Genomic DNA, 23,954 nt, shown 5'->3' with positions numbered 1-23,954 from the left:
TTTAAAAAAAAAAAAAAAAAAAAAGATAAAAAAAAAAGTCCACAAACATGCTAGGTGATAAACTCAAAGCTTACTTAAAGCATTTGAACCAATCACAAACTTTGGAGCTCTCACTTGTATTATGCTAGCAATACTAACTTCAATCGTTAGGCTAAACAGGATGGGAAGAAGTTATATGGAAACTTAGCTTACATCAAAATGGATGCGGTGGATTTGTGCATCATTTAACACTGTGCATGCAAAATTTTCTGAAAAATGAAAATCATGTGCAAGAATCACTTGTTTTGTCCTTTTATTACAGTAAGATCACAGTGTTAGAATTGGGGTAGAAGCTCATGTTTGTTAAAATTGAAAACAAGTGTCATGGACTGATAATGCTGAGTTTGATAAAAGAAATGTTGGTCAATAGAACATGGTTTCTTAGGAGTCAACAAACTATTATTATTTCTAGCAACTTTGATTTCTACCCATTAGAAATGTTCTAAAAGGCGTTTGGTGTGTGATCGTTAGCTATGTCCTGGTTGTTTAACCCTCCTGTGGCAGCATTGTGATTTTTATTCTCCAACCATTACCGGGGTAGAGGTATTGTGAGTTTACTTCTTGTTTTGAACGAGCTTCATGGAGCATTAAGTACTTCTTCCTCTTTAGGTTTTAGAAGCCTATCATTTGACTTTGGTTAATATTCAGATGAAATTTGTGATTCCCTTTCTATTTTAGTTAGTGTAAGAGGTTATAGATGTATAGTGTTATGCCAAAAAACCGGTGCTGTCATTCTTTGCCTCCAAACCATTGGGTTTTAAGGCAATTTCTCGTAGACGGTGCACTTTGTTGTTTGAGATGTCTAATTGGATGTCTAAGAAGTTGAGGTTTTTGCCTTATTCGTGCACAGCAGAAGAATTGATGTATGTAAAGGAATTTTAATTAGTGTAAGTATTTGTTTGTATTTTTCGGTGGAGATAGTTTTAGAGGATAGGTGTCATTTTTGGTTGGTTGCTCCAGTTCTAATGGTATATGTTGTGACTTATGCTTGCTTTCTTCCCCCCATATATTTTGAGGTCAAGTTTGCGTTTAACTTTGGGACTTCGGATATTTTGGGGGAGTTATCAGTGCTTTTCACTTGCACTTCGGTTAGCTAATCTAAATGGGTTAGAAAAAGGGTCTATGGCTTCTGTTAATACTTTTTTAATTGTGCTAATTGAATTTGTCAATACATTCTAGTATTGATGGTACCTTTTATTTTTAAGCAGAAGCAGACATGAACTGGAATTGGACTTCAAGCGTTGTTGGGAAGAATTTCGGTCATCCAGCTCTGAAAAGGTGACTGACGACTGTACTAATTAATTGGTCTTTTTATGTTATTTGTTCTCCTCTCTGCCCCCCGAAACCCGACTCATATGCACCCACCCACAAGATAATGTATTGGCTGTGATAGACAACTGATATTGCTACCCTTTCTTCATCAACCATGCAGGACAAAGAGGCAGCCTTGAATATGACTGTGGATACTTTTTGTAGATTAGTGAAGCAACATGCTAATGTAGCTCAATTAGTTACTTTGTATGACTACCACTCCTGCCTTGCTCTCTTGACGTTGAATATTTCTTTTTGCGCTGGTATTTTGATTGATAAATCTTTTTTCGTTGTTCCTCTGTATCCAATTTAAATACTCGTCAATGAGAGTCTATATATTATACTTTTTTGTTTGATATAATGAACCTGTAGCTCTTATTTGTAACCTGCTTTATTTGGTGATAATGATATTAGAACTGCCTTGGCACCTCTATAAGAAAAAAAAAAAAAATTATTTTATATTTTTTTTTCGTCTAAGAACCAGTCATATTTGAAATTTATGCATAAAACTAAACCACCACAAATGATTATATATTCCAAAATCCATGGCTGGAGTCGCAATTGAAAGTTATGTCGGGTTCATGCATGTCTTGGATATAAGAATGTAATAACAAATGGTTCATCAACCTGAACTGACAGAACTTGGTGAAAGAGGTTTGAGATTCTTTTAGCGTTTAGATGGTACATGATGGAATCAGTCTTCTTAATCCCAAAAGCTTAAAGTATTTGGTTAAAAATTTTCAAATTTATTTATGGTGATTATCTGAGATTATTGTCTTGTCTTAGACTTCGGATTTATTATTAGGAGATTTCACTTTGACTATATAGGGTCAACTTGTGGAATTTTGATATTGAATTGAGGAGACAATCAATTAAGCGATTTGAGTATGGGATCAATTTCTTTGATATATTACATTTACCTGATATTTGAAAAGCCCAAATTCTAAGTTTAATGGTAGTCTAGTTTATGTTATTGTATGACAGAGTGTCATGAGCGTTGGTGTCTGGCTTAAACGTTTCTTTAATGACATATAGTCTTCTTTCTTTCGAGTTTATGACTGACTTTGAGGGTTTTGATGCACTACAGGATAGTCGAAACACATATATTCTCTTTTGTTGTGGGAAGAGCATTTGTTACAGATATTGAGAAGCTAAAAATCAGCAGTAAAACAAGGTCTTTGGATGTAGTAAAAGTACTAAAGTATTTTACAGAAGTTGCCGAGGTTTGCTCTACAGCGATTTGCTGCATCCAAATTACCAATTAAACATACTATTCAGTCAAACTTAAGTCATAACTTCTTTGCAGGATGTTATTTGTCCAGGTGCAAATCTGTTAACTGCAGTTGAAGTCCTTATATCTGGGGTATATTCCTTAAACTTTGGGAGATTCTATTTAAGTTCAGCATCTTTATTTTACATGAAAATTAATGTGATCTATTTATCTCTTATCATTCATTCTAGTGTCAGTGTGTATTGCTGTCCTATTGAGTACTTCAGTCTCTGATCTTTTCTCTGAATTTGTTTTCTTTCCCATTGTTGATAAAGTATCAATCTTAATTGACATATGAAGAAAACTTATGTAATATAATTGAAGTAACAAACATATTCAGGCAAAGATATTTGGTGGACAAGTATGCAGCCATATTTTCCTTTCATGACAATATTACTTTCATGAAATAAAGAGCTGTGGAATTTTATGGCTGTTTCGTTTATGCTATTAAACCAAGCAGTGCAGAGTCCTTCTTTAGAATCTTACTTTTCAGACAATCTTTTGCAGCCTATTGACAAGCAATCCCTTCTTGATTCGGGTATATTCTGCTGTCTAATTCATATTCTCAATGCCCTCCTGGATCCTGATGAAGCCAATCAGAGGGAAAGGACAGCTAGTTATGAAGAAAAATCAGTCTTAGGTGAAGATCACAATGGTCGTGGTGGACAAGGACGCCGGCTTGAGGTAACTTCTAATTTTTTTTCTTTTTTATTATTTTTTTTTTTGGCCATGTGCTTGTGTATGAGCAGTTGAACCTGATATAATGATGTATCATTTTTTTCCCTCTTTTTTTCATTTTTATTTCAGCTTAGAACATCCAAAACTGTTTTCTTGATATATATTTGGTATTTGGTGATTGTTAGATTTTTAATCTGAAAGATATTGGAAGTTAAAAAAATTTCATAGTTGTGTTTAGCATTTCCCTCTTCTGACATCTTGATGTTGATATTACTCATTTGGGATAAGAAACTATTTATTGGACGAGAAGGAAATACAAAAGGAAGGGGGAGAAAGCACGTCCTCCCATATGAAAGGAAATACAAAAGGAAGGGGGAGAAAGCACGTCCTCCATATGAAAGGAAATGATAGCCGATATTCCCAATCAGGTCCTCTTCTAGGGTGCAAGTTATCCACTTAAAAGTATCTACTCCCAAAGTAGCAACTTATCTTCTTGGGGTTTCTTCAATTTTAAAGGACTCACTGAATAACCATCAAGGCTTGATACTTTAGAGGATCTCAAACTCCTTCACAACCCTCCACATTTTCTCTTCTTCAAGGCCTCTGAAGCCAAGAACTATTCGTGGTAGGGATTGGACTTCAATCAGTCCTGTAAGGTAGAAACCTTCCACCTCTATAAAGAACCTGGAAAAACTAATCGCTGTAGCTTTTAGGTCCTTATGGCCCACCACATTTCTACCGTCTGTTTCTGCTGTCATTTCTTTCGTTCTAGATTGCAATATGGTAGAAAAATCTAGAGACAAGAGTTGGCTATTTAATTTAATCTCCCATTTTTTATCCCATTCTGAGCTATTCAAGCTTGCATGTCTGTCGCCATGGACAGTCCCCACTTTGAAAGGTATCCAGGAATTCTTACTTATTTTTCTTCCTCTCTTTCGTCTAAAGGATGCTCAATTAGTAGATACTTTAAGGGCATCAAAGTTTTTGTTCTGAGTTTTGAGATTTCTTTTTCTTTTGGATCACGTTGCTGGAGAGTTCCTTATTCTGTGCCTTACTATTATTCTTAATGAGTTTTATGGGAGGATGATCAATCTTTGTGGAACTGCAAGCATTCGGAGGGAGAACATGATTTAATGAAGCCATTTTTTGGAAGATTTTTGGGGCTTGTAGCCTTTTGCGGTTGGGCATTTTTGAGTTGGCTCTCCTTTTCAAAATTTGATTATGCTTCTATAGGTTTCAGTTTTTGGTCAGTATATTCTGGTTGTTTTAGGCTTTCTTTTCAGCTTCGAAGATCAATGTTCTTCCATTTCCCATGGCTCCTCCCTCCTGTTTATTTTGTTCAGGACTCAGTGGTCTTGGCTTCTATTTCGTTGTTTTGGTTGGATTATTGTTTTTGGTTCTTTGATGAAGAGGACATCGTTTTATTTGGATTGTTATTTATATCCTTTGTAATCCTTCTCGGTGTTTCTTTTCATTCCTTTGTAGAGTTCTGTATCTTTTGAACATTAATCTCTTTCATTATATCTATGAAAAATTCTCGTTTCTGGTTTAAAAGAAAAAACATGCACTTTATGTTCCGGTGTAAAATTTTATATTTCTTTGCTTCCTGCTTCATTTTGGCTTATGCTTTTGATGATCTTACCTATTTTCATGTTTCTCATGTAGGTCGAGGGTAGTGTTGTTCATATCATGAAGGCACTAGCCACCCATCCATCAGGTGCCCAGAGTTTGATCGAGGACGATTCCCTTCAGATGCTTTTTCAGATGGTTGTAAATGGGTCTTTGATAGCCTTCTCTCTGTATAAGGAGGGTCTTGTTCCACTGCACAATATTCAACTTCATAGACATGCTATGCAGGTAAGCTAATTGAATATTGCTTGCATCTTTTATGTTAATGTTATTCATTACAGTATATTTTTTATGGATTTTTTTTTTAATTTTATTTGTGGAAGTCTAGCTTCTCACATGCATTTTTCTCATTGTTTAGATATTATATTCAGATGTGCCTTTTCTTCTTTCTGATGAACTTTTCAGATTTCTAATCTTCTTCTGGTCAATGACAGTGGAAGTACTGCCAAATATATACGCAAACATCACTTGGTATGTATTTTGCATGATATACAGACATTTTAATTCTTGAATATTAGCACTTGAAGTCATTGAAATATGTAAATCTTTCTTTGTCGCCAGAAAAAATCCTCATTTTTTTTGCACATGTTTGTAAGATGTAGGATCCTAACCATTTTCTTGAGCATTGTATCTGATCCTAATAAAGGACACGAGTCCAACTTCAAGAATAGGGGTAAATGAAAGTGAGGAGCAGCTAAAATTTTCCTTGGCAGTGGTAATGGGATTTGGAACACGTGGTCGAGTGAATGAAGTTTCTATAACTTCGTCTTATGGTGGCTTGGCCATGAATTGTATAAGAAAGAACGATGGGTTGTTGGAAAAATTGCCTTGAGATTTCCAGTAGAACAACGTGAATTAGGCATGAGGTGATGGATAACTATTATAGGCTAATAGATTTTGTTTGGTTTTTTCATGGTGGACTATCTTGGAGAAAAAAAGACGTTTTCTCTAGGTTTTTTTCTTTAAGAATTGGTAATGGCGAGAGTATATATATATCAATATATATATATATATATATATATTTCCTCTAAAGTAGAGACCACAAGAAGGCTTCAAGTGACCTCGTGGAGTCTCCGTTCAAAATGTAGTTAGTGTCAGGGATGAGGGGAAGATTTTTCCTTTTCTTTTTAAGGACAGGGTCCCCGCCCGTGATCCATGATTCTTGATTTTTTAAATCATTAATCTATGTTTATAACCTTCTTTATTGAGTTATAAATTTAAAATATTAAATAATTTATATAGTTTAATTATATAGATTAGTAAACTATTTGGATGCCTATTTTTTTTTTAATAAAAAATATATATAGTTTTAGTGTATTTATTTTAAAATTTAATATTGAATAACCCCAGCTTCCCCAAATCGGGAATAGGGTCGGGACGACATTATATATTTTTCCACAAAATTGGGTATGGGGAGGGCATCCACAATTCTACCCCCACACTGTTCCATCTGTAGTATGGAGAAGTGTCTTCCCAAAAAGTAGTCTGGCCAAAACTGAGTGCAGAAACTTACACAAAAATACCCCAACTTTTGACAATAAAAGATGATGGTTAAATATAAAATAAATTTACAACCTACTTGAACAAGTCCTGTTCTAAAATTCCATGATGAATGCATTAAAATGCAACGCAATCCTCACATCTTCGCACTAATTATAAGCCCAAAGACGTACTATTGTTTTTTTCTTGATTCCTATGGATATGGAAGTCAAAACAATGAGGTCCTCCCTGTGCGAAAATGGTGGAGACAGGACTTTTGGGAAGAACCATTGCCCTCTTGGATTCTTTGGCCTAGTTGTATGCTTTGTTGTTTACCTTTCATTCCATCTGCTTAAATTTTCTAGTTTATCAGAAGCATGTGATTGTCATTATGGTGATTCTTTGTGCAGATAAAAATTCTTTTAATGGCAGTGAAGGATTACAATCCTAACTGTGGTGACTCTGCTTATACTATGGGGATAGTGGACTTGCTACTTGAGTGCGTGAGATTGTCACATAGGCCTGGTAAGTAACTTGTCTTTTGATCATTAACTCGACCAATTTAGTAACCAGCCTGATAGGTTTGATGCATCCGTGATATTAATGTCACAAAGATTTGTCTTAATAAAAACATTTCTTCTAAATCTTTGGCAATTTTAATTACTATAGCTAGTGTACGTTTAATACTTTTAACTGCTGCTTTTGTTGCAATTTTAACTTGCAGAGGCCAGTGGTATAAATCTCAGGGAGGATATACGCAATGCTCACGGTTATCACTTTCTTGTCCAGTTTGCATTGACTCTTTCTACATTGCCAACGGGTCCAGCTTCTCAGTCTATAAAATCTAGTCCACCACATGATCACATTCAAGCTGCATATGTATCCCAAATAAGTGATAAAGAAAAGCAAGATTATATGGAACGAGATGCCTCTTCCCTGCAACTTTCCCCTACATTGTCAAGGTTGCTTGATGCTCTGGTAAATCTAGCCCAAACTGGTCCGCAGGAATCTGAGTGTTCATCTACCGGAAAAAGATCTAAATCTACTCATTCCAGAAGCACTGACCATAGCAGAAGCAAAACATCCTCGTCTGATCGGATTACTGATGATCTTTGGGAGGAAGGCAATAATAAAGTAAAAGATCTAGAAGCTGTTCAAATGTTGCAAGATATTTTCCTGAAGGCAGATAACAGAGAATTGCAGGCCGAAGTTTTAAATAGAATGTTCAGAATATTTTCTAGTCATTTGGAAAATTACAAGTTGTGCCAGCAGTTACGAACCGTTCCACTTCTCATCCTGAATATGGCTGGTTTTCCTTCATCATTGCAAGAGATTATTTTAAAAATTCTTGAATATGCTGTCACTGTTGTGAATTGTGTACCCGATCAGGAATTGCTTTCACTGTGTTGTTTGTTGCAGCAGCCAATAATGTCGGAATTAAAGCACACCATACTTTCCTTTTTTGTAAAACTGTTGTCATTTGACCATCATTATAAGAAGGTCCTGCGAGAAGTTGGTGTGCTGGAGGTTTTGTTGGATGATTTGAAGCAGCACAAGTTTTTTCAGGGTCCTGACCAGCGTGTTGGTAACTTTCCCCAACCATCCAGCAACAGCAGCTTCAAGAAGCATTTGGACAATAAGGACACAATTCTTGCTTCACCCAAGTTGTTGGAGTCTGGTGTCTCTGGGAAGTTCCCTATTTTTGAAGTTCAGAGTACTGCTACTGTTGCATGGGATTGTATCGTCTCCTTACTGAAGAAAGCTGAAGTCAGTCAAATGTCATTTCGATCATCTAATGGTGTGGCCATTGTCCTTCCATTTCTAGTATCTAATATACATCGTCAAGGGGTTCTCAGGCTGTTGTCGTGTTTGATCATAGAAGATACTGCGCAGGTACTATCTTCTTAAAATGGTGTCGTAATGAATGGCCATTTGGACATAAATCTCATTCCTCGCTTTTCATGTATAAATTATTTACAAAGTTAGTTAATATTGCCTAAACGAGTGTGTTTATATTACAAAATTTGATTTTTTTCCTTTCTTCTTACCAGGCTCATCCCGAAGAATTAAGTGCCATTGTTGAAATTCTGAAAAGTGGAATGGTCACCAGCATTTCAGGATCTCAATATGGGCTACATAGTGAGGCAAAATGTGAAACAATGGGGACCTTGTGGCGCATTCTGGGAGTTAATAATTCTGCACAGAGGATCTTTGGTGAAGTGACTGGGTTTTCTCTTTTGCTTACTACACTTCATAGTTTTCAAAGAGGAGGTGACTCATATCAGTGTCCAGTTGAGGATCGAATCAAGGTATTTAAGTACTTAATGCGTGTTGCGACAGCTGGAGTGCATGATAATGCTTTGAACAGGACAAAACTGCACACAGTTATTTTGTCTCAAACATTTAGTGATCTTCTGTCTGAGTCTGGCCTGATATGTGTGGAGTTCGAAAGGAAAGTCATACAGTTACTGTTGGAAGTTTCTCTTGAGATGGTTCTACCACCATACTTCAAATTAGAAGATGCTCCATCATCAAGTTCTATGGAGAACAATTCATCCAGTTTTAACTTAATAACTCCATCGGGTTCCTTTCATCCTAATAAAGAACGTGTATACAATGCTGGTGCTATTAGGGTTCTCATCCGTTTGCTATTGCTCTTTACTCCCAAGGTACAGTTGGAAGTTCTTGGCATCATTGAAAAGCTTGCTCGTGCTGGCCCCTTTAATAAGGAGAATCTCACCTCAGTAGGTGTGCATTAATCATACTGGCCTTTTTAATTAATCAGACCTAGTTTATGTTCTTGCAGTCTGACTTTGTTTTTGTTTTTGTTTTTTTTCTTTTTCTGGAATGTTAAGGCTGCGTGGAACTTCTATTGGAGACAATTCGTCCTTTCCTATTGGGATCATCTCCATTACTTGCATATACACTGAAGATAGTGGAAGTTCTTGGGGCATATAGGTTGAAATTTATGACACGTTACTTTTTCATATTATACGACTAATTCAGTTTAGTATTTGTTCAGTTTTTCTATTGTGAGTAATTTCTGTTTCCTCGTGATAGGTTATCTGCGTCAGATCTTCAAATGCTAATTAGATTTGTTCTCCAATTGAGAATTCTGAAGTCGGGTCATATTCTTATTGACATGATGGAAAGGTTGGCTCATATGGAAGATATGGCATCAGAGAGTCTTGCTATGGCACCATTTATAGAGATGGATATGAGTAAGATTGGGCATGCCTCTATTCAAGTATCTCTTGGAGAAAGATCATGGCCTCCAGCTGCTGGTTACTCTTTCGTTTGCTGGTTTCAATTCAACAATTTCCTTAAATCTCAAGGAAAAGAGTTTGAACTCTCAAAAGTAGGCTCGTCAAAGAGATTGACTTCCAAAAGTGCTCATCCCCAGGAGCAGCAAATTCTCCGTATATTTTCTGTTGGTGCTGCAAACAGCGACAATACATTTTATGCCGAGCTTTATCTGCAGGAGGATGGTATTCTAACCCTTGCCACTAGCAACTCTTCCTCACTATCATTTTCTGGTATTGAGCTTGAGGAAGGCAGATGGCATCACCTTGCAGTTGTTCACAGCAAACCAAATGCTCTAGCTGGACTATTCCAAGCTAGTATTGCTTATGTGTATCTTAATGGAAAGCTGAAACACACTGGGAAACTGGGCTATGCACCCTCTCCTGTCGGAAAACCTTTACAGGTCAACATTGGTACCCCTGTTGCGTGTGCTAAAGTTAGTGACATGCATTGGAAGCTCCGCTCCTGCTATCTTTTCGAAGAAGTGCTTACTCCAGGTTGCATATGTTTCATGTACATACTTGGTAGAGGATATAGAGGGATTTTCCAAGACACAGATCTTTTGCGTTTTGTGCCAAACCAGGCTTGCGGTGGTGGCACCATGGCTATTTTAGATTCATTAGATGCTGACTTAGCTTTGACCCACAATATGCAGAAGCATGAGGGCGCAAACAAGTTGGGGGATACAAGGGGAGATGGTAGTGGGATAGTTTGGGATATGGAGAGACTAGGGAATCTTTCCTTACAGCTCTCAGGAAAGAAATTAATATTCGCATTTGATGGAACATCAGGCGAAGCGATGCGAGCATCAGGAGTTTTATCTATGCTCAATCTAGTAGATCCCATGTCGGCTGCTGCTTCTCCTATTGGGGGTAAGAAACAAAGTTAGACAAACTAAGTTTTGCATTCAAGTTCAAATTTTTGCTATGGATTATTCTGAAAGCAGTTGGGTTTTGTAATAACATCGTTGCAAGATTTTTGTGGGTAAGAAACCAAGTTGATGAACATAAGTTTTACATTTAAGTTGAAATTTAACTGTGGTTTGTGCTGAAAGTAATTGGGCCTTGTATTGATGAAGATATTACATTATTGAAGGATTATGTTCACTCTTTTTTTCTTTGGAATGTTTTCTTCAGGTATTCCCCGTTTTGGACGCCTTCATGGAGATGTTTTTATTTGTAAGCAATGTATAATTGGTAACACTATACGTCCGGTTGGTGGGATGACTGTTATCCTTGCCCTTGTTGAAGCTTCTGAGACAAGGGATATGCTGCACATGGCCCTAACATTACTTGCATGTGCACTTCATCAAAATCCGCAGAACGTAAGAGACATGCAAACGTACAGAGGATATCATTTACTGGCTCTTTTTCTGCACCGACGGATGTCACTGTTTGACATGCAGTCACTAGAAATCTTTTTCCAGATTGCAGCATGTGAAGCTTCATTTGCGGAGCCAAAAAAGTTGGAAAGTGTTCACACTAATTTCTTGTCAATTAGTTCTTTTCGGGAGACCAGTTATGATGAGCTTAGTTTATCAAAATTGCGTGATGAAGTTTCCTCTAACGGATCACATGGTGACTTGGATGATTTTTCTGCTCTGAAAGATTCATATAGTCATATTTCAGAGCTAGAAAATCCTGAAGTACCAGGTGAAACTTCAAATTGTGTTGTATTGTCAAATCCAGATATGGTTGAGCATGTCCTACTTGACTGGACATTGTGGGTAACAGCACCCGTCACAATCCAAATTGCCCTCCTGGGTTTTCTCGAGCATCTAGTCTCGATGCACCGGTACAGGAACCACAACCTTACAGTTCTTCGCCGAATCAACCTTGTTCAGCATTTATTAGTGACTTTGCAGCGGGGGGATGTTGAGGTTCCTGTGTTGGAGAAATTAGTTGTCTTGCTTGGAGTCATTTTAGAAGATGGTTTTTTGGTTTCTGAATTGGAGCTTGTAGTCAAGTTTGTGATCATGACATTTGATCCACCTCAACTGACATCAAAGCGTCCAATTTTGCGGGAGTCCATGGGAAAGCATGTGATTGTGAGAAATATGTTGTTAGAAATGCTTATTGATTTGCAAGTGACTATAAAATCAGAAGATCTGCTAGAGCAATGGCATAAAATTGTTTCATCCAAGTTGATAACATATTTTCTTGATGAAGCTGCTCATCCTTCTAGCATGAGATGGATCATGACACTTCTTGGCGTATGTCTTACCTCCTCACCTACGTTTGCACTTAAGTTCCGTACAAGTGGAGGTTATCAAGGTTTGGTGCGTGTCCTTCCCAATTTCTATGATTCCCCTGATATATATTATATCCTTTTCTGCCTGATATTTGGAAAGCCAGTTTATCCTAGACTACCTGAAGTCCGGATGCTAGACTTTCATGCCCTTATGCCAAGTGACGGAAGTTTTATGGAACTGAAATTTGTGGATCTTCTGGAACCTGTAATTGCAATGGCAAAATCCACGTTTGATAGGTTAAGTGTTCAGACAATGCTTGCCCACCAAAATGGTAATCTTTCCCAGGCTAGTGCTGGCCTTGTAGCTGAACTTGCAGAGGGGAATGCAGACAATGCGGGAGAGCTTCAAGGTGAAGCTCTGATGCATAAGACGTATGCTGCTCGTCTAATGGGTGGGCAGGCATCAGCCCCTGCTGCTGCAACCTCTGTCCTTAGGTTTATGGTTGATCTGGCAAAAATGTGCCATCCTTTTTCTGCAGTTTGCAGACGAACAGATTTTTTTGAAAGCTGTGTTGACCTTTACTTTTCTTGTGTCAGGTTTGTCTTTGGATACCATTCTCAATTGCTCTTACTTTGCTTCATTTTTGTTTAAAAAGTTCCAGGCACAGTCTCATTGAATGGTGTTTTTACTGACTTAGATTTTCCTTGATCACCATCCTACAGGGCTGCTTGTGCTGTGAAGATGGCTAAAGAGCTATCATTAAAGACTGAGGACAAGAACTCTAATGATTGTGATGATGCTAGTAGTTCACAGAACACCTTCACTAGCATGCCACAGGAACAAGATTTGTCTGTGAAAACGTCCATCAGTGTTGGAAGTTTCCCTCAAGGGCAGGCAAGTACTAGCTCTGATGATACTGTTGCGCCACAAAATGAGTCTAGTCATAAAGAGGTGAATAATACTATTCCTTCTCCTCAACTGCCAAGAAAAGCAGAGCACGATTTTCAAGTTGCTGAGAGCTTAGAAGGTGAAAATATTGACCAGGAGTCTGTCACGTCCAGTACAAACGAGTTTAACATCAGAACAAGAAAAGACGCTGTGGAACCCTCACAACCAATTGATTCTCATAGCTCTGTTTCTCTAAATCTAATTGATTCTCCTATCCTATCAGAGAAATCTAATTATCGAGTCCCTCTCACACACTCATCATCTCCAGTTATTGCATTGACATCTTGGCTTGGGAGTTCAAGTAATAGTGAATTAAAACCTCCTTCAGTTGCTCCACCATCTGTGGAATCTTTTGCATCAGCCGTAGCATTTGATCCATCGTCAGATCTGAAGTTTACTTCTCAAGGACATCCAGCTGCAAATACTTTCTTTTCAGTTAGCCCTACACAACTTCTTGAAATGGATGATTCTGGTTATGGAGGTGGTCCTTGTTCTGCTGCTGCTACTGCAGTCTTGGATTTTATGGCTGAAGTTCTTTCAGATATTTTGACCGAGCAGATTAAGGCAGCACCAGTCGTAGAGAGCATCTTGGAAAATGTTCCTTTATATGTTGATACAGAATCTATGTTAGTCTTTCAGGGTTTGTGTCTTAGCAGACTGATGAACTTCCTTGAAAGGCGCCTTCTGCGGGATGATGAAGAAGATGAAAAAAAACTGGACAAAATTCGCTGGTCTGCAAATTTAGATGCATTTTGCTGGATGATTGTTGATCGTGTATATATGGGTGCCTTTCCTCAACCTGCTGGTGTGCTAAAAACTCTTGAATTCTTGCTTTCTATGTTGCAACTGTCAAACAAGGATGGTCGAATAGAAATATCTCCTTCTGGAAAAGGTCTTTTATCTATTGCAAGAGGAAACAAGCAACTTGATGCTTATGTACATTCAATTTTGAAGAATACCACTCGAATGATATTGTATTGCTTCCTCCCATCATTCTTGACCTCAATTGGAGAAGATGGTCTCCTTTCTAGCTTGGGCTTACTAATGGAACCCAAGAAAAGATCATTCAATTCATCATATCATGATGATTCTGGAATTGACATCTGCACCGTCTTACAGTTATTAGTTGCTCACAGAAAAATTATCTTCTGCCCAAGCAATGTTGATACTGATCTAAATTGCTGTCTTTGTGTCAATTTAATAACTCTACTTCGTGACTCCAGGCAATATGTTCAGAACATGGCAGTTGATGTTGTCAGATATCTTCTGGTGCATCGACGGCCTGCCTTCGAGGATTTTCTCGTGGCCAGATCAAACTTTGGACAGTCTTCGGATGTCTTACATGGAGGCTTTGACAAATTGCTGACTGAAAACTTGTCTGACTTCTTCGACTGGCTTCAGACCTCTGAACCGATGGTAAATAAAGTAATGGAAAACTGTGCTGCTATAATGTGGGGGCAGTATATTTCTGGATCTGGAAAATTTCCTGGAGTGAGGATAAAGGCAATAGAGGGTCGACGTAAGAAGGAGATGGGGAGAAGATCTCGAGATATTTCTAAGTTGGATATGAGACACTGGGAGCAAGTTAAAGAGCGGAGGTATGCTCTGGACTTACTTCGCAACTCAATGTCTACCGAATTAAGAGTACTTCGTCAGGATAAGTATGGATGGGTTCTCCATGCTGAGAGTGAATGGAAAAGTCATCTCCAGCAACTTGTTCATGAGCGCGGTATATTTCCAATATCCATATCTTCTGTGAAAGAAGATTCTGAATGGCAGCTCTGTCCTATAGAGGGTCCATATAGAATGCGCAAGAAACTAGAGCGTAGTAAATTGAAGATAGATACCATTCAAAATGCTCTTGATGGGAAGTTTGAACTGAAAGAAGCAGAGCTGATAAAAGGAGGAAATGGCCTTGATGCTTCTGATAGAGATACAGAACCCTATTTTCATCTTTTAAATGATAATGCCAAACAGAATGATTCGGATAGTGACCTGTTTGAAGAACCTTTGTTTGAATCAGATGATGTCAGGGATGAAGCATCTGTTAAAAATGGATGGAATGATGATAGAGCTAGTAGTGCAAATGATGCAAGTCTTCACTCTGCACTTGAGTTTGGCGCCAAGTCTAGTGCTGTTTCTATTCCACTAGCAGAGAGCATACAAGGAAGATCTGACCTAGGATCCCCTAGACAATCATCTTCTACCAAAATCGATGAGGTAAAAGTTAGCGATGATAAATATGTAAAAGAATTACATAATGATGGTGAGTACCTTATCAGACCATATTTGGAGCCTCTTGAAAAAATACGATTTCGCTATAACTGCGAGCGAGTCATTGGTCTCGACAAACATGATGGTATCTTCCTGATTGGTGAACTTTGCCTGTATGTGATTGAGAATTTCTACATCAATGACTCTGGATGCATTTGTGAGAAAGAATGTGAAGATGAACTGTCGGTTATTGATCAGGCTTTGGGTGTAAAGAAGGATTGTATGGGAAATATGGATTTGCAGTCCAAGTCAACGTCGTCTTGGGGAGGTACAGTTAAGTCATGGTCTGGAGGAAGAGCATGGGCCTATAGTGGTGGTGCTTGGGGAAAGGAGAAAGTAGGCAGCAGCGGTAATCTACCTCATCCTTGGCGTATGTGGAAGCTCGACAGTGTTCACGAGATTTTGAAGCGAGATTATCAGCTGCGACCAGTTGCTGTTGAAATATTCAGCATGGATGGATGCAATGATCTCCTGGTCTTCCACAAAAAGGAGAGAGAAGAAGTCTTCAAAAATCTTGTTGCCATCAATCTTCCTAGAAACAGCATGTAGGAATAAACTATCAATATCTAATCCATCCATTGCTATAACTTTTGCCTTGTCTATTGGTACTTATAATGCACAGTCACTTCTTATTTGAAACTTCTGACATGAACTTATCCTTCTCTCAGGTTGGACACTACAATCTCTGGAACAACCAAACAAGAGAGCAGCGAAGGCAGTCGTCTTTTTAAGATAATGGCCAAATCATTTTCTAAACGGTGGCAAAATGGTGAAATAAGCAATTTTCAATATCTTATGCATCTCAATACCTTGGCAGGACGAGGATACAGCGATCTTACACAGTATCCGGTGTTCCCTTGGGTCCTTGCTGATTATGAAAGTGAAAACTTGGACTTGACAAATCCAAAAACATTTCGCATGCTTGCTAAACCAATGGGTTGTCAGACATCCGAGGGAGAAGAGGAGTTTAAGAAAAGGTCAACCCTCTTATAGCTACTATGTTTAACATCTCATATTTGTGTTCAATCTACTTTGAAGATAATTTTTTTTTTTTTTTTACTGTTTTACGTTCACATTATGGTACTCTATAATGTGTTTTTACATCAGGTGTTCATGTAACTTTTTTTAACTTCGCCTTCAGATATGAGAGTTGGGATGATCCGGAGGTTCCAAAATTTCACTATGGTTCTCATTATTCTAGTGCTGGAATTGTCCTCTTTTATCTGCTACGGCTCCCACCATTTAGTGCAGAGAATCAAAAGCTTCAAGGAGGGCAGTTTGATCATGCTGATCGTCTTTTCAACAGCATTAGAGATACTTGGTTAAGCGCAGCTGGAAAGGGAAACACATCAGACGTGAAGGAGCTCATTCCAGAATTCTTTTACATGCCCGAGTTCCTCGAAAATAGGTTCAATCTTGACTTGGGAGAGAAACAATCTGGAGAAAAGGTTTCTACACTTTTTTTATTTGTTATTCTTCGTATCTAATATCTTTTTTTCTTACTTCTATGGCATACCCTTAAAAGTTGCTGACATATTATAGTTTATCACTGGATTGGTGGGGGTTTGACTGTGTGTGATGATGGGGAAGGAGTTGGAGCAATAAATTGTTAATTCAAAATGCTTCCAGCGTAAAGGAGAAACAAAACGGAACCAAAACCAACTGCTGTGTTAAGCAACTATTTTACAATCTTAAGAATCATCCCTTCTCCACCACATTGTTTATCATTAGACATGGTTTTTTTGCTAGGTTGGTGACGTTGTCTTACCTCCATGGGCCAATGGCAGTGCTAAGGAGTTCATCAGGAAACATAGAGAAGCATTGGAGTCTGACTTCGTTTCGGAAAATTTGCATCATTGGATAGACCTCATCTTTGGATGTAAACAGAGAGGGAAGGTGGGTTTTGATGTTGAGAGCCTTTGCTCTTCAATCTATGTCGTCTTTTAATTTTCTTGTAAAAACGACATCGAACTATTAAGCAGTCTCAAAGTTTAACTGTGTTACAACACTGCACTTCAGCAGTGGAGCATGTCACTTTATCTTCACCTCTGTTAACAGGAAAATTTCTTAACTGTTGGATGTTTTGCATTTGGCAGGCAGCAGAGGAAGCTACTAATGTTTTCTACCATTACACATATGAGGGGAGCGTGGATATAGATTCAGTGACTGATCCTGCAATGAAAGCCTCCATTTTAGCACAGATTAATCACTTTGGGCAGACACCCAAACAACTTTTCCTTAAGCCCCATGTCAAAAGGCGGGGTGACAGAAAGTTTCCTCATCCACTCAAGCATTCTAATCTCCTTGTCCCTCATGAAATTCGCAAGAGTTTGTCATGTGTAACCCAGATTGTCACTTTAAATGAGAAAGTTCTTGTGGCCGGATCCAATACGTTGCTGAAACCAAGATCATATACCAAGTATGTTGCATGGGGATTCCCAGACCGAAGCTTGAGATTTTTGAGCTATGATCAGGACAGACTCCTATCTACCCATGAAAATCTTCACGAGGGTAACCAAATTCAGTGTGCTGGGGTTAGTCACGATGGCCGTATTCTGGTAACAGGGGCCGATGATGGGCTGGTTTGGGTTTGGAGAATTACCAAACACGCGCCCCGTCTCGTTAGAAAATTGCAGTTGGAGAAGGCATTTTCTGCTCACACTGCAAAAATAACATGCCTTTACGTTAGTCAGCCTTACATGCTGATCGCCAGTGGATCAGATGATTGCACTGTCATTATATGGGATCTGAGCTCCCTGGTTTTTGTCAGGCAGCTTCCTAAGTTCCCAACTGCTGTCTCCGCAATTTTTGTCAATGACTTAACTGGGGAGGTTGTGACTGCAGCTGGAATTCTGCTTGCAGTTTGGAGCATCAATGGGGATTGCCTTGCAATGGTTAACACGTCCCAGTTGCCCTCGGATTCCATTTTTTCAATAACGAGCGGTACGTTTTCTGATTGGATGAATACAAATTGGTACGCAACGGGTCATCAGAGTGGTGCAGTGAAGGTGTGGCAAAAGGTTCATTACTCCAATCCTGCCTCCTCTCAGGTAAAATCTACTGGTAGTAGCATGGTTGGTCTGAATCTCGAAAATAAGGTACCGGAGTATCGATTGATTCTTCACAAGGTACTGAAATTTCACAAGCATCCAGTGACTGCGCTTCACCTAACAAGTGACTTGAAGCAGTTACTAAGTGGTGATTCCAGTGGCCATGTTGTTTCATGGGCATTGCCAGGTGAGAGCTTGAAAGCAGCTGCATTGAATCTGAAGTGAAATGACAATCAGGAATAGTGAAAATATCTCAAACTTTTCAAGTTGATATTTGATCTACTCTTCTTGGACAACCTTGTCGACGGTCTTGTCGTTGTCGTCCTTGTCTGCATGATCAAATACAATGTCAGATGTAAAATGACCGCAGGGCTGGCGAGGCGGTGAAACACGTGCAAAATCTGAAAAAATCCCACATGAAGAACATAATAGCATGAATGCTAATACTGAAATTGATGAAGAAGAGTATGAAGCAGGTTGTGGTGTATTTGGGAGCAGGCTGTAGGATTGTGTGATTGGACATGGTTTGTTGTATTTTCGGGGGAAATTTAGGAGCGTTCTCGGATTTTGAGCGAGAATGTTAGATTTTGCCCTTGGTGTTTTTGGGTGTAAATAGGTATTGATTGAGTGAGGGTGGTATGAGTATGTTGTTATGAAAGTGTATATAGGAGAGATGTGGGCTGTGAGCCTGATATGGCTCAGCATTGTCGGTCTGTTATGGCCCTCATTGTATGCGTTTTGGTTACAAGTTCTCTTGGTATGCTGCAATGGAACACTCCGTTTCTTTTATCAATTGTCATCAAATATGCAAGTTTTGAAATAACATTCTATGGCCTATGGTCTTTACTGTAGAAATCGCGACCCGACCAAAAATGAGTAAAAATGCATCACTTCTCCACGAAGATAATCAATTCGATCGTTGTGGGCAGACTATTATAGATTTCTCTAACCAGAGGGCCCATGAAGAATGTGGTTATGATCAGAGCGGGATTCAACACATAAATAAAGAGATCTATATACCTATCTTGACTCTGAAAACCTTTTAATTGCCACTCTACCAGAGATGATGGAAGAATTGATCGGAGAGAGAAGAAAGGAAATTTTGGATGATAACTTTGGTATTATAAAATTTTAATTGAATATTGGAGGGCATGGAGTTAGCGAACTTTTTCTTTTTCTTTTTCCCTTTCTCTTTTTACACTTTTTATTATATTGTTTCATCTTATTCTTTTGTTGGCAGATGGCCATGATCTTACAAAAACATGATCTTATTCTTTTTTTCTAATTTTTTTTTATTCTAAATTTTAATTTCAATTCTTAATTAGTTTCTCAATTTTTTAAAAAATAATCATAATATATTTTATATACCTGGGAAAAAAAGAAAAAAAAACATTTTTTACAATAAATTTGGTAAGTTTGTATCAATTTTAATCCTAATATATTTGAATAAATATATCAATTTACATCCAGCTAAACATTTCAAAAAGTGAAACAAAAACTTTATCACTTATTCAAATTATTGAAATCCACGGTTAAAATTCATTCAGTTTACCAAATTTAAAGTAAAAATCAAAGTTATGGATTATAATTGATACAACCTATCTAGTTTAGAATAAAAAATTTAACGACTAAATAAAAATACACAATAAAATATTTATTTTTCTAAAATTTAAACAACAAATAGATAATTTCACAGGCTTAAGATTTAAAACTTAAATTTAATCTTGATATTTTAATTTTTTTTAACTAAAATCTATTATTAAAAAAAAAAAAAAAACTAATACTAAGAAAAGAATCGATATTTTTAAAAAAATACTAGTTAAACATCTCCATCACCATCACTAATCTTAAAATATTAGGTAACAATTATTGATACTTTAAATTTTCATTAAATTACAATCAAAACTTTTCTAATTCAATTTCAACAGCATTATTAAATGAAAATAAAAAATGTTTATTACCTTACTTCGCATTGGATCGAAGGCTCGCTCCCATTCTGGACATGTGCCAATGGAAACCCTAACATGAACATATATATCTCTTCTTTATTTTTCTTAAAATTTCTAAATTTGGCTACAACTTTTTTTAGGGTAAAAATTTCCGATGAAAGAAAGATACAAATTCCCAAAACCCATACCAATTCTGAAAACAAATTGAGATTTCTAAAATTGGCTATCTAAATTTCTGAATTAATTCAATACAATAACAGAAAAAAGAATAATAATTGAATTCAAAATTAGGGTTACAAAAAATTAAGAGGAGAATCGTGATACCATGAGCAGGTGAAGCTACCACTATGATCCGATTCCGATGGACCGTTGTCGGGTGGCGGCGGAGAGTTCAGATTCAGATCATGCTGGCAGCTTTAACTGCTAGTGGCGCACGGCGGAGCACACGGCGGGGAGAGAGAGAGAGAGAGAGAGAGAGACATGGGTATAAAAGAGAAAAAGGGGTATAAATAGGTAGTTGGGCTCGGAAGGGATGGAATTTTGGGCGTAAATTAATTTAGTGATTTTGTTATTATTATATTACGTCAGAGAGTACATAAATAAATAAAGTAATAAAGTGTCCAAAGGGCACATGTAATTTTATTTTTTTTATAAAAAGAAATCTCCAGTATTAAACTAAAAAACTGATTTTTAATTAATTAATTGCTCACCTAGATCCTTAAACTCATAGATATGAAAATATTAACATATTTGATATATCCTTCCAATATTAACTGATATATTGACTAATTCAAATTAACAAATTTTGACATAACTGCTTTTAAATTACTTAATTCCAGGCAAAGGATTCAAAATGAAGTGTAATTGTTCTTACCAGTTCCAACCTTCTCTGGGCTCCTCCTTCTTCCAACAGTAACCTAAAAGTATGCATTCAGTCATAAATTAGTTGGAGTTGATACTTCAAATTATATACCCACCGACATACACGAGTGGGAGAAAGTAGAAAACAGGGCCCTAAATTATAACAGGATCAACAAAACGATCAAAAGCTTATACAATCTGATTTGATATTGAAAGCATAAAGAACACCACATAAAACAGTTGAGATTGTCTTCAAAATGGGCACCACTCTCTGGTTTCAACTCTTATGATAATTGCTGTTTTTTTGCCATCATTTTGTCTTTGGAATTCGAACTTCTTTTCTTCTCTCCCTCTCTCTCTTTCATATCCACTTTTCCCTCTACTATTCTTGGGGTTTAGGGTTTATGACATCGTTACTGTTTTGGATAAATTATTACTCCAATAAATACTCCCTATATATATAGTATTAAAAGACTATTAATTCCTAAAAAAAAAGTACTCACAAATACGTAATTTGATCTTTATTTCATCAAAATACACCACTCATCAAACTTTCATGATAATTAATTCCGATAATTTATCTATAAAAAATGTGGCCCACTTTCATTCAACCGCACTCCTCAAACAAAAGTACAAGTGTATCATTTTTTACTATGCTTTCAAATAGCCTCATTCCTTTTTCTTCAAATGTAAAAAGGAGTCTTAATCATCTTTTACTATACCTTCGAGAAGCCTCACTCCTTTTTCTATTGGAATTCTTTGTTCGACATTTGAAGGTTTTATTGACATAGCTAAGTTTAAAACATAGCTTTGATACCATATTAAATGAACACAACTCTACACAATAATATAATATTATCCTTTAAGTATAAGCTCTTTATGAATTTGTTTTAGACTTCCTCAAGTCTCATTCCAATAGAAATTCCCATAATCATTCTTTAAATTGGCAAACGTGGAACTTTCATCCAACCAAATAAACACAAAATTTATGCTATAAATTCATTATTTATAATCTAAACTATGGAAAGCATATGTACATTGTTATGAACAATACTTACACACATGAAATTGATGGGACTCATATCTATTCGTTAAAATTTAATGTCGTGTTTGAGAAAATCATACTTCTAATCGTTCAATTAATATTTTTTTTCAAACTAATTTTGAAAATGCTAAATGTGATTTAATCCAGTAATAACCATTCCCGAACATGTCATAAATCCAATTTGACTCTTGATTGGAAACGAAATATCTAAAAAGCAAAGCTCATACCAACTTCAACTGACCTGTGCTTATAACATATAAAAAAGATGGAAACGGAGATAATGTACAAACTCATTATTATCCGAAATCATGATAGCATGGCCAACCTTAACAACTTTAAGAAGGAAAAGAACTTGTTATTTCGAATAGAAAAAACAAACGGATATGATCTCAGTCATAATATCACTCAGAAACTTGCATGGAATGTGAAGAAAAACAAGGAGTTAATCTACAGAGCGGCTGGACCCAGCGAAAAGTTGAACAAATCTGAAACCTAACGAGAAACTCTAGACATGATTTAGATCCAATAGAAAAATGAAGAGAGTCAGCCAACCACAGCATAAAGCCGTACAAGCAAAAGCACATTTAAAAACATTAGGCCAAAAAACAACAGAGCAACAGGACGGTGGTTCCCCACCACCAAGCACCGGCAGGAAAAGCATGCTTTGGCAGCAAATAAAAGCAAAAGTGAAAGAAATTCAACTCTCTAAACAAAACAAGCAAACAAACAAAAAAGAAGCAACAAACAATAAAATAAAGAGAAAAGCAGAGAGGATAAAAGTTGCGATTGCACGCCTAGCAACAAGCCTATAACCGATTCAATAATAAAACTAACAACAAAAGCGAATCGAAGCGAACCATCACCCATTATCTTCGTGTACATGAAAAGCAGAGACGACAAAAAGTAGCAATCGCACACCTAACAAGGATAACTCGATTCAATCAATAAAACGACACATACATAGAAAGAAAAAAGCGAATCGAAATGAAAGCATTAGCAATTTACCCATAATCCTCGTGGAAATGGAGCAGATAAGAAATTTCACCACAGTTCGGAAGTAGGAAGGAGTGAGGCTGTCAGAGCATGACCTAACTAGGGTTAGCAATAAAGGCAAATTCATTTCAATCTCTTTATCTTTTAACTTTTCTCTTTTTCACTTAACCTAGCCGACCATAGGTAGATCATGCTGGCAGCTTCACCTTTTCCCTCGCGAACACAATCGCTCAATCAACGCACTCAAATCGATACTTTCGTAAGAATCAAAAGTAAGAAAAGAGAGTCAACGAATGCTTTAGGCAATCAATCCAGAGCCAAAGCCAAGGCCAAGGCCAGTTATCGAATCGAGTGCCAAGAAAAGAAAATCGAAAAGTAAAAGAATAAGCGAAAGAACAAATCCTCCTCCTTATGCCGAGAGTCACAACTCTCAAGGATGCAGGAGGAGAAGAAGAAGAAGAAATGGAGAGCGACCGAAAGCCGGCGATCTTTAGAGGAAAAGTAGCATTTGAAAGGGAAAGGGCCATGGATGGCAGATGATGAACGAACCAGAAGAAAAGAGAGGGAAAGGAAAGTGGGAAAAGCAGAAACAAAAAAAAAAGAGGGAAACAAAAGGAAGAGGGTTTGTTGCAAAACGCGTTGAAAATGGAAAAGTGAGGGGTCTCCCTTGGGTCTATTTATAGAGAGGAGTTGTGGGATTTATTTTAATTTTTTTAATAGCTTCAGTTCACGCCAACTAACCCTAGCCAAACACTGAATATTTACAAATATGACATTTTAAATAATTATTTAATAAGGATATATATATTTAAAAACATAAATAAATTTTATTTATTTATTTTCAAATAAATATTTAATAATTTGGAATTTCAACGCATGCCTTGAATGAAACCCTCAGTTGTCAATTTCATGCAGCTGCCCTTTCCCCTCTCGT

General features: G+C 37.2%; 1 protein-coding gene and 1 long non-coding RNA gene across 3 annotated transcripts in view; one reads left to right on the top strand and one right to left on the bottom strand.

Annotated features, from left to right (window-relative positions):
- LOC111488282 (protein SPIRRIG-like) overlaps window positions 1-18,987 on the top strand; it is a 20,660-nt gene extending 1,673 nt beyond the window's left edge. Inside the window, exons 2-19 of one of the 2 annotated variants that reach the window (XM_023135980.1) lie at window positions 1,248-1,317; window positions 1,472-1,557; window positions 2,438-2,573; window positions 2,657-2,713; window positions 3,128-3,304; window positions 4,964-5,155; window positions 5,333-5,398; window positions 6,817-6,931; window positions 7,131-8,299; window positions 8,458-9,154; window positions 9,262-9,364; window positions 9,467-10,581; window positions 10,846-12,496; window positions 12,623-15,667; window positions 15,791-16,099; window positions 16,264-16,570; window positions 16,872-17,018; window positions 17,219-18,987. In XM_023135980.1, coding sequence (XP_022991748.1) covers window positions 1,248-1,317; window positions 1,472-1,557; window positions 2,438-2,573; window positions 2,657-2,713; window positions 3,128-3,304; window positions 4,964-5,155; window positions 5,333-5,398; window positions 6,817-6,931; window positions 7,131-8,299; window positions 8,458-9,154; window positions 9,262-9,364; window positions 9,467-10,581; window positions 10,846-12,496; window positions 12,623-15,667; window positions 15,791-16,099; window positions 16,264-16,570; window positions 16,872-17,018; window positions 17,219-18,397 — 10,621 coding nt within the window. In that variant the 3' untranslated portion in view covers window positions 18,398-18,987. Of the gene's footprint in view, window positions 1-1,247; window positions 1,318-1,471; window positions 1,558-2,437; window positions 2,574-2,656; window positions 2,714-3,127; window positions 3,305-4,963; window positions 5,156-5,332; window positions 5,399-6,816; window positions 6,932-7,130; window positions 8,300-8,457; window positions 9,155-9,261; window positions 9,365-9,466; window positions 10,582-10,845; window positions 12,497-12,622; window positions 15,668-15,790; window positions 16,100-16,263; window positions 16,571-16,871; window positions 17,019-17,218 lie in introns of those variants that run through there. The other variant, XM_023135981.1, reaches the window with a different exon arrangement.
- Window positions 18,988-22,452: 3,465 nt separating this feature from the next.
- On the bottom strand, window positions 22,453-23,635 carry LOC111488855. Its single transcript, XR_002719283.1, has 2 exons — window positions 23,033-23,635; window positions 22,453-22,945 (listed from the first exon to the last, which is right to left on the bottom strand). It is a non-coding gene; the product is annotated as an uncharacterized LOC111488855 (long non-coding RNA).
- Window positions 23,636-23,954: the final 319 nt, after the last annotated feature.

The sequence above is a fragment of the Cucurbita maxima genome, unplaced genomic scaffold (genome assembly GCF_002738345.1).
Source record: "Cucurbita maxima cultivar Rimu unplaced genomic scaffold, Cmax_1.0 Cma_Scf00013, whole genome shotgun sequence".
NCBI lineage: Eukaryota > Viridiplantae > Streptophyta > Magnoliopsida > Cucurbitales > Cucurbitaceae > Cucurbita > Cucurbita maxima.
Note: the sequence above shows the minus strand (reverse complement) of the source record. Positions and strands in the feature narration are given on the sequence as shown.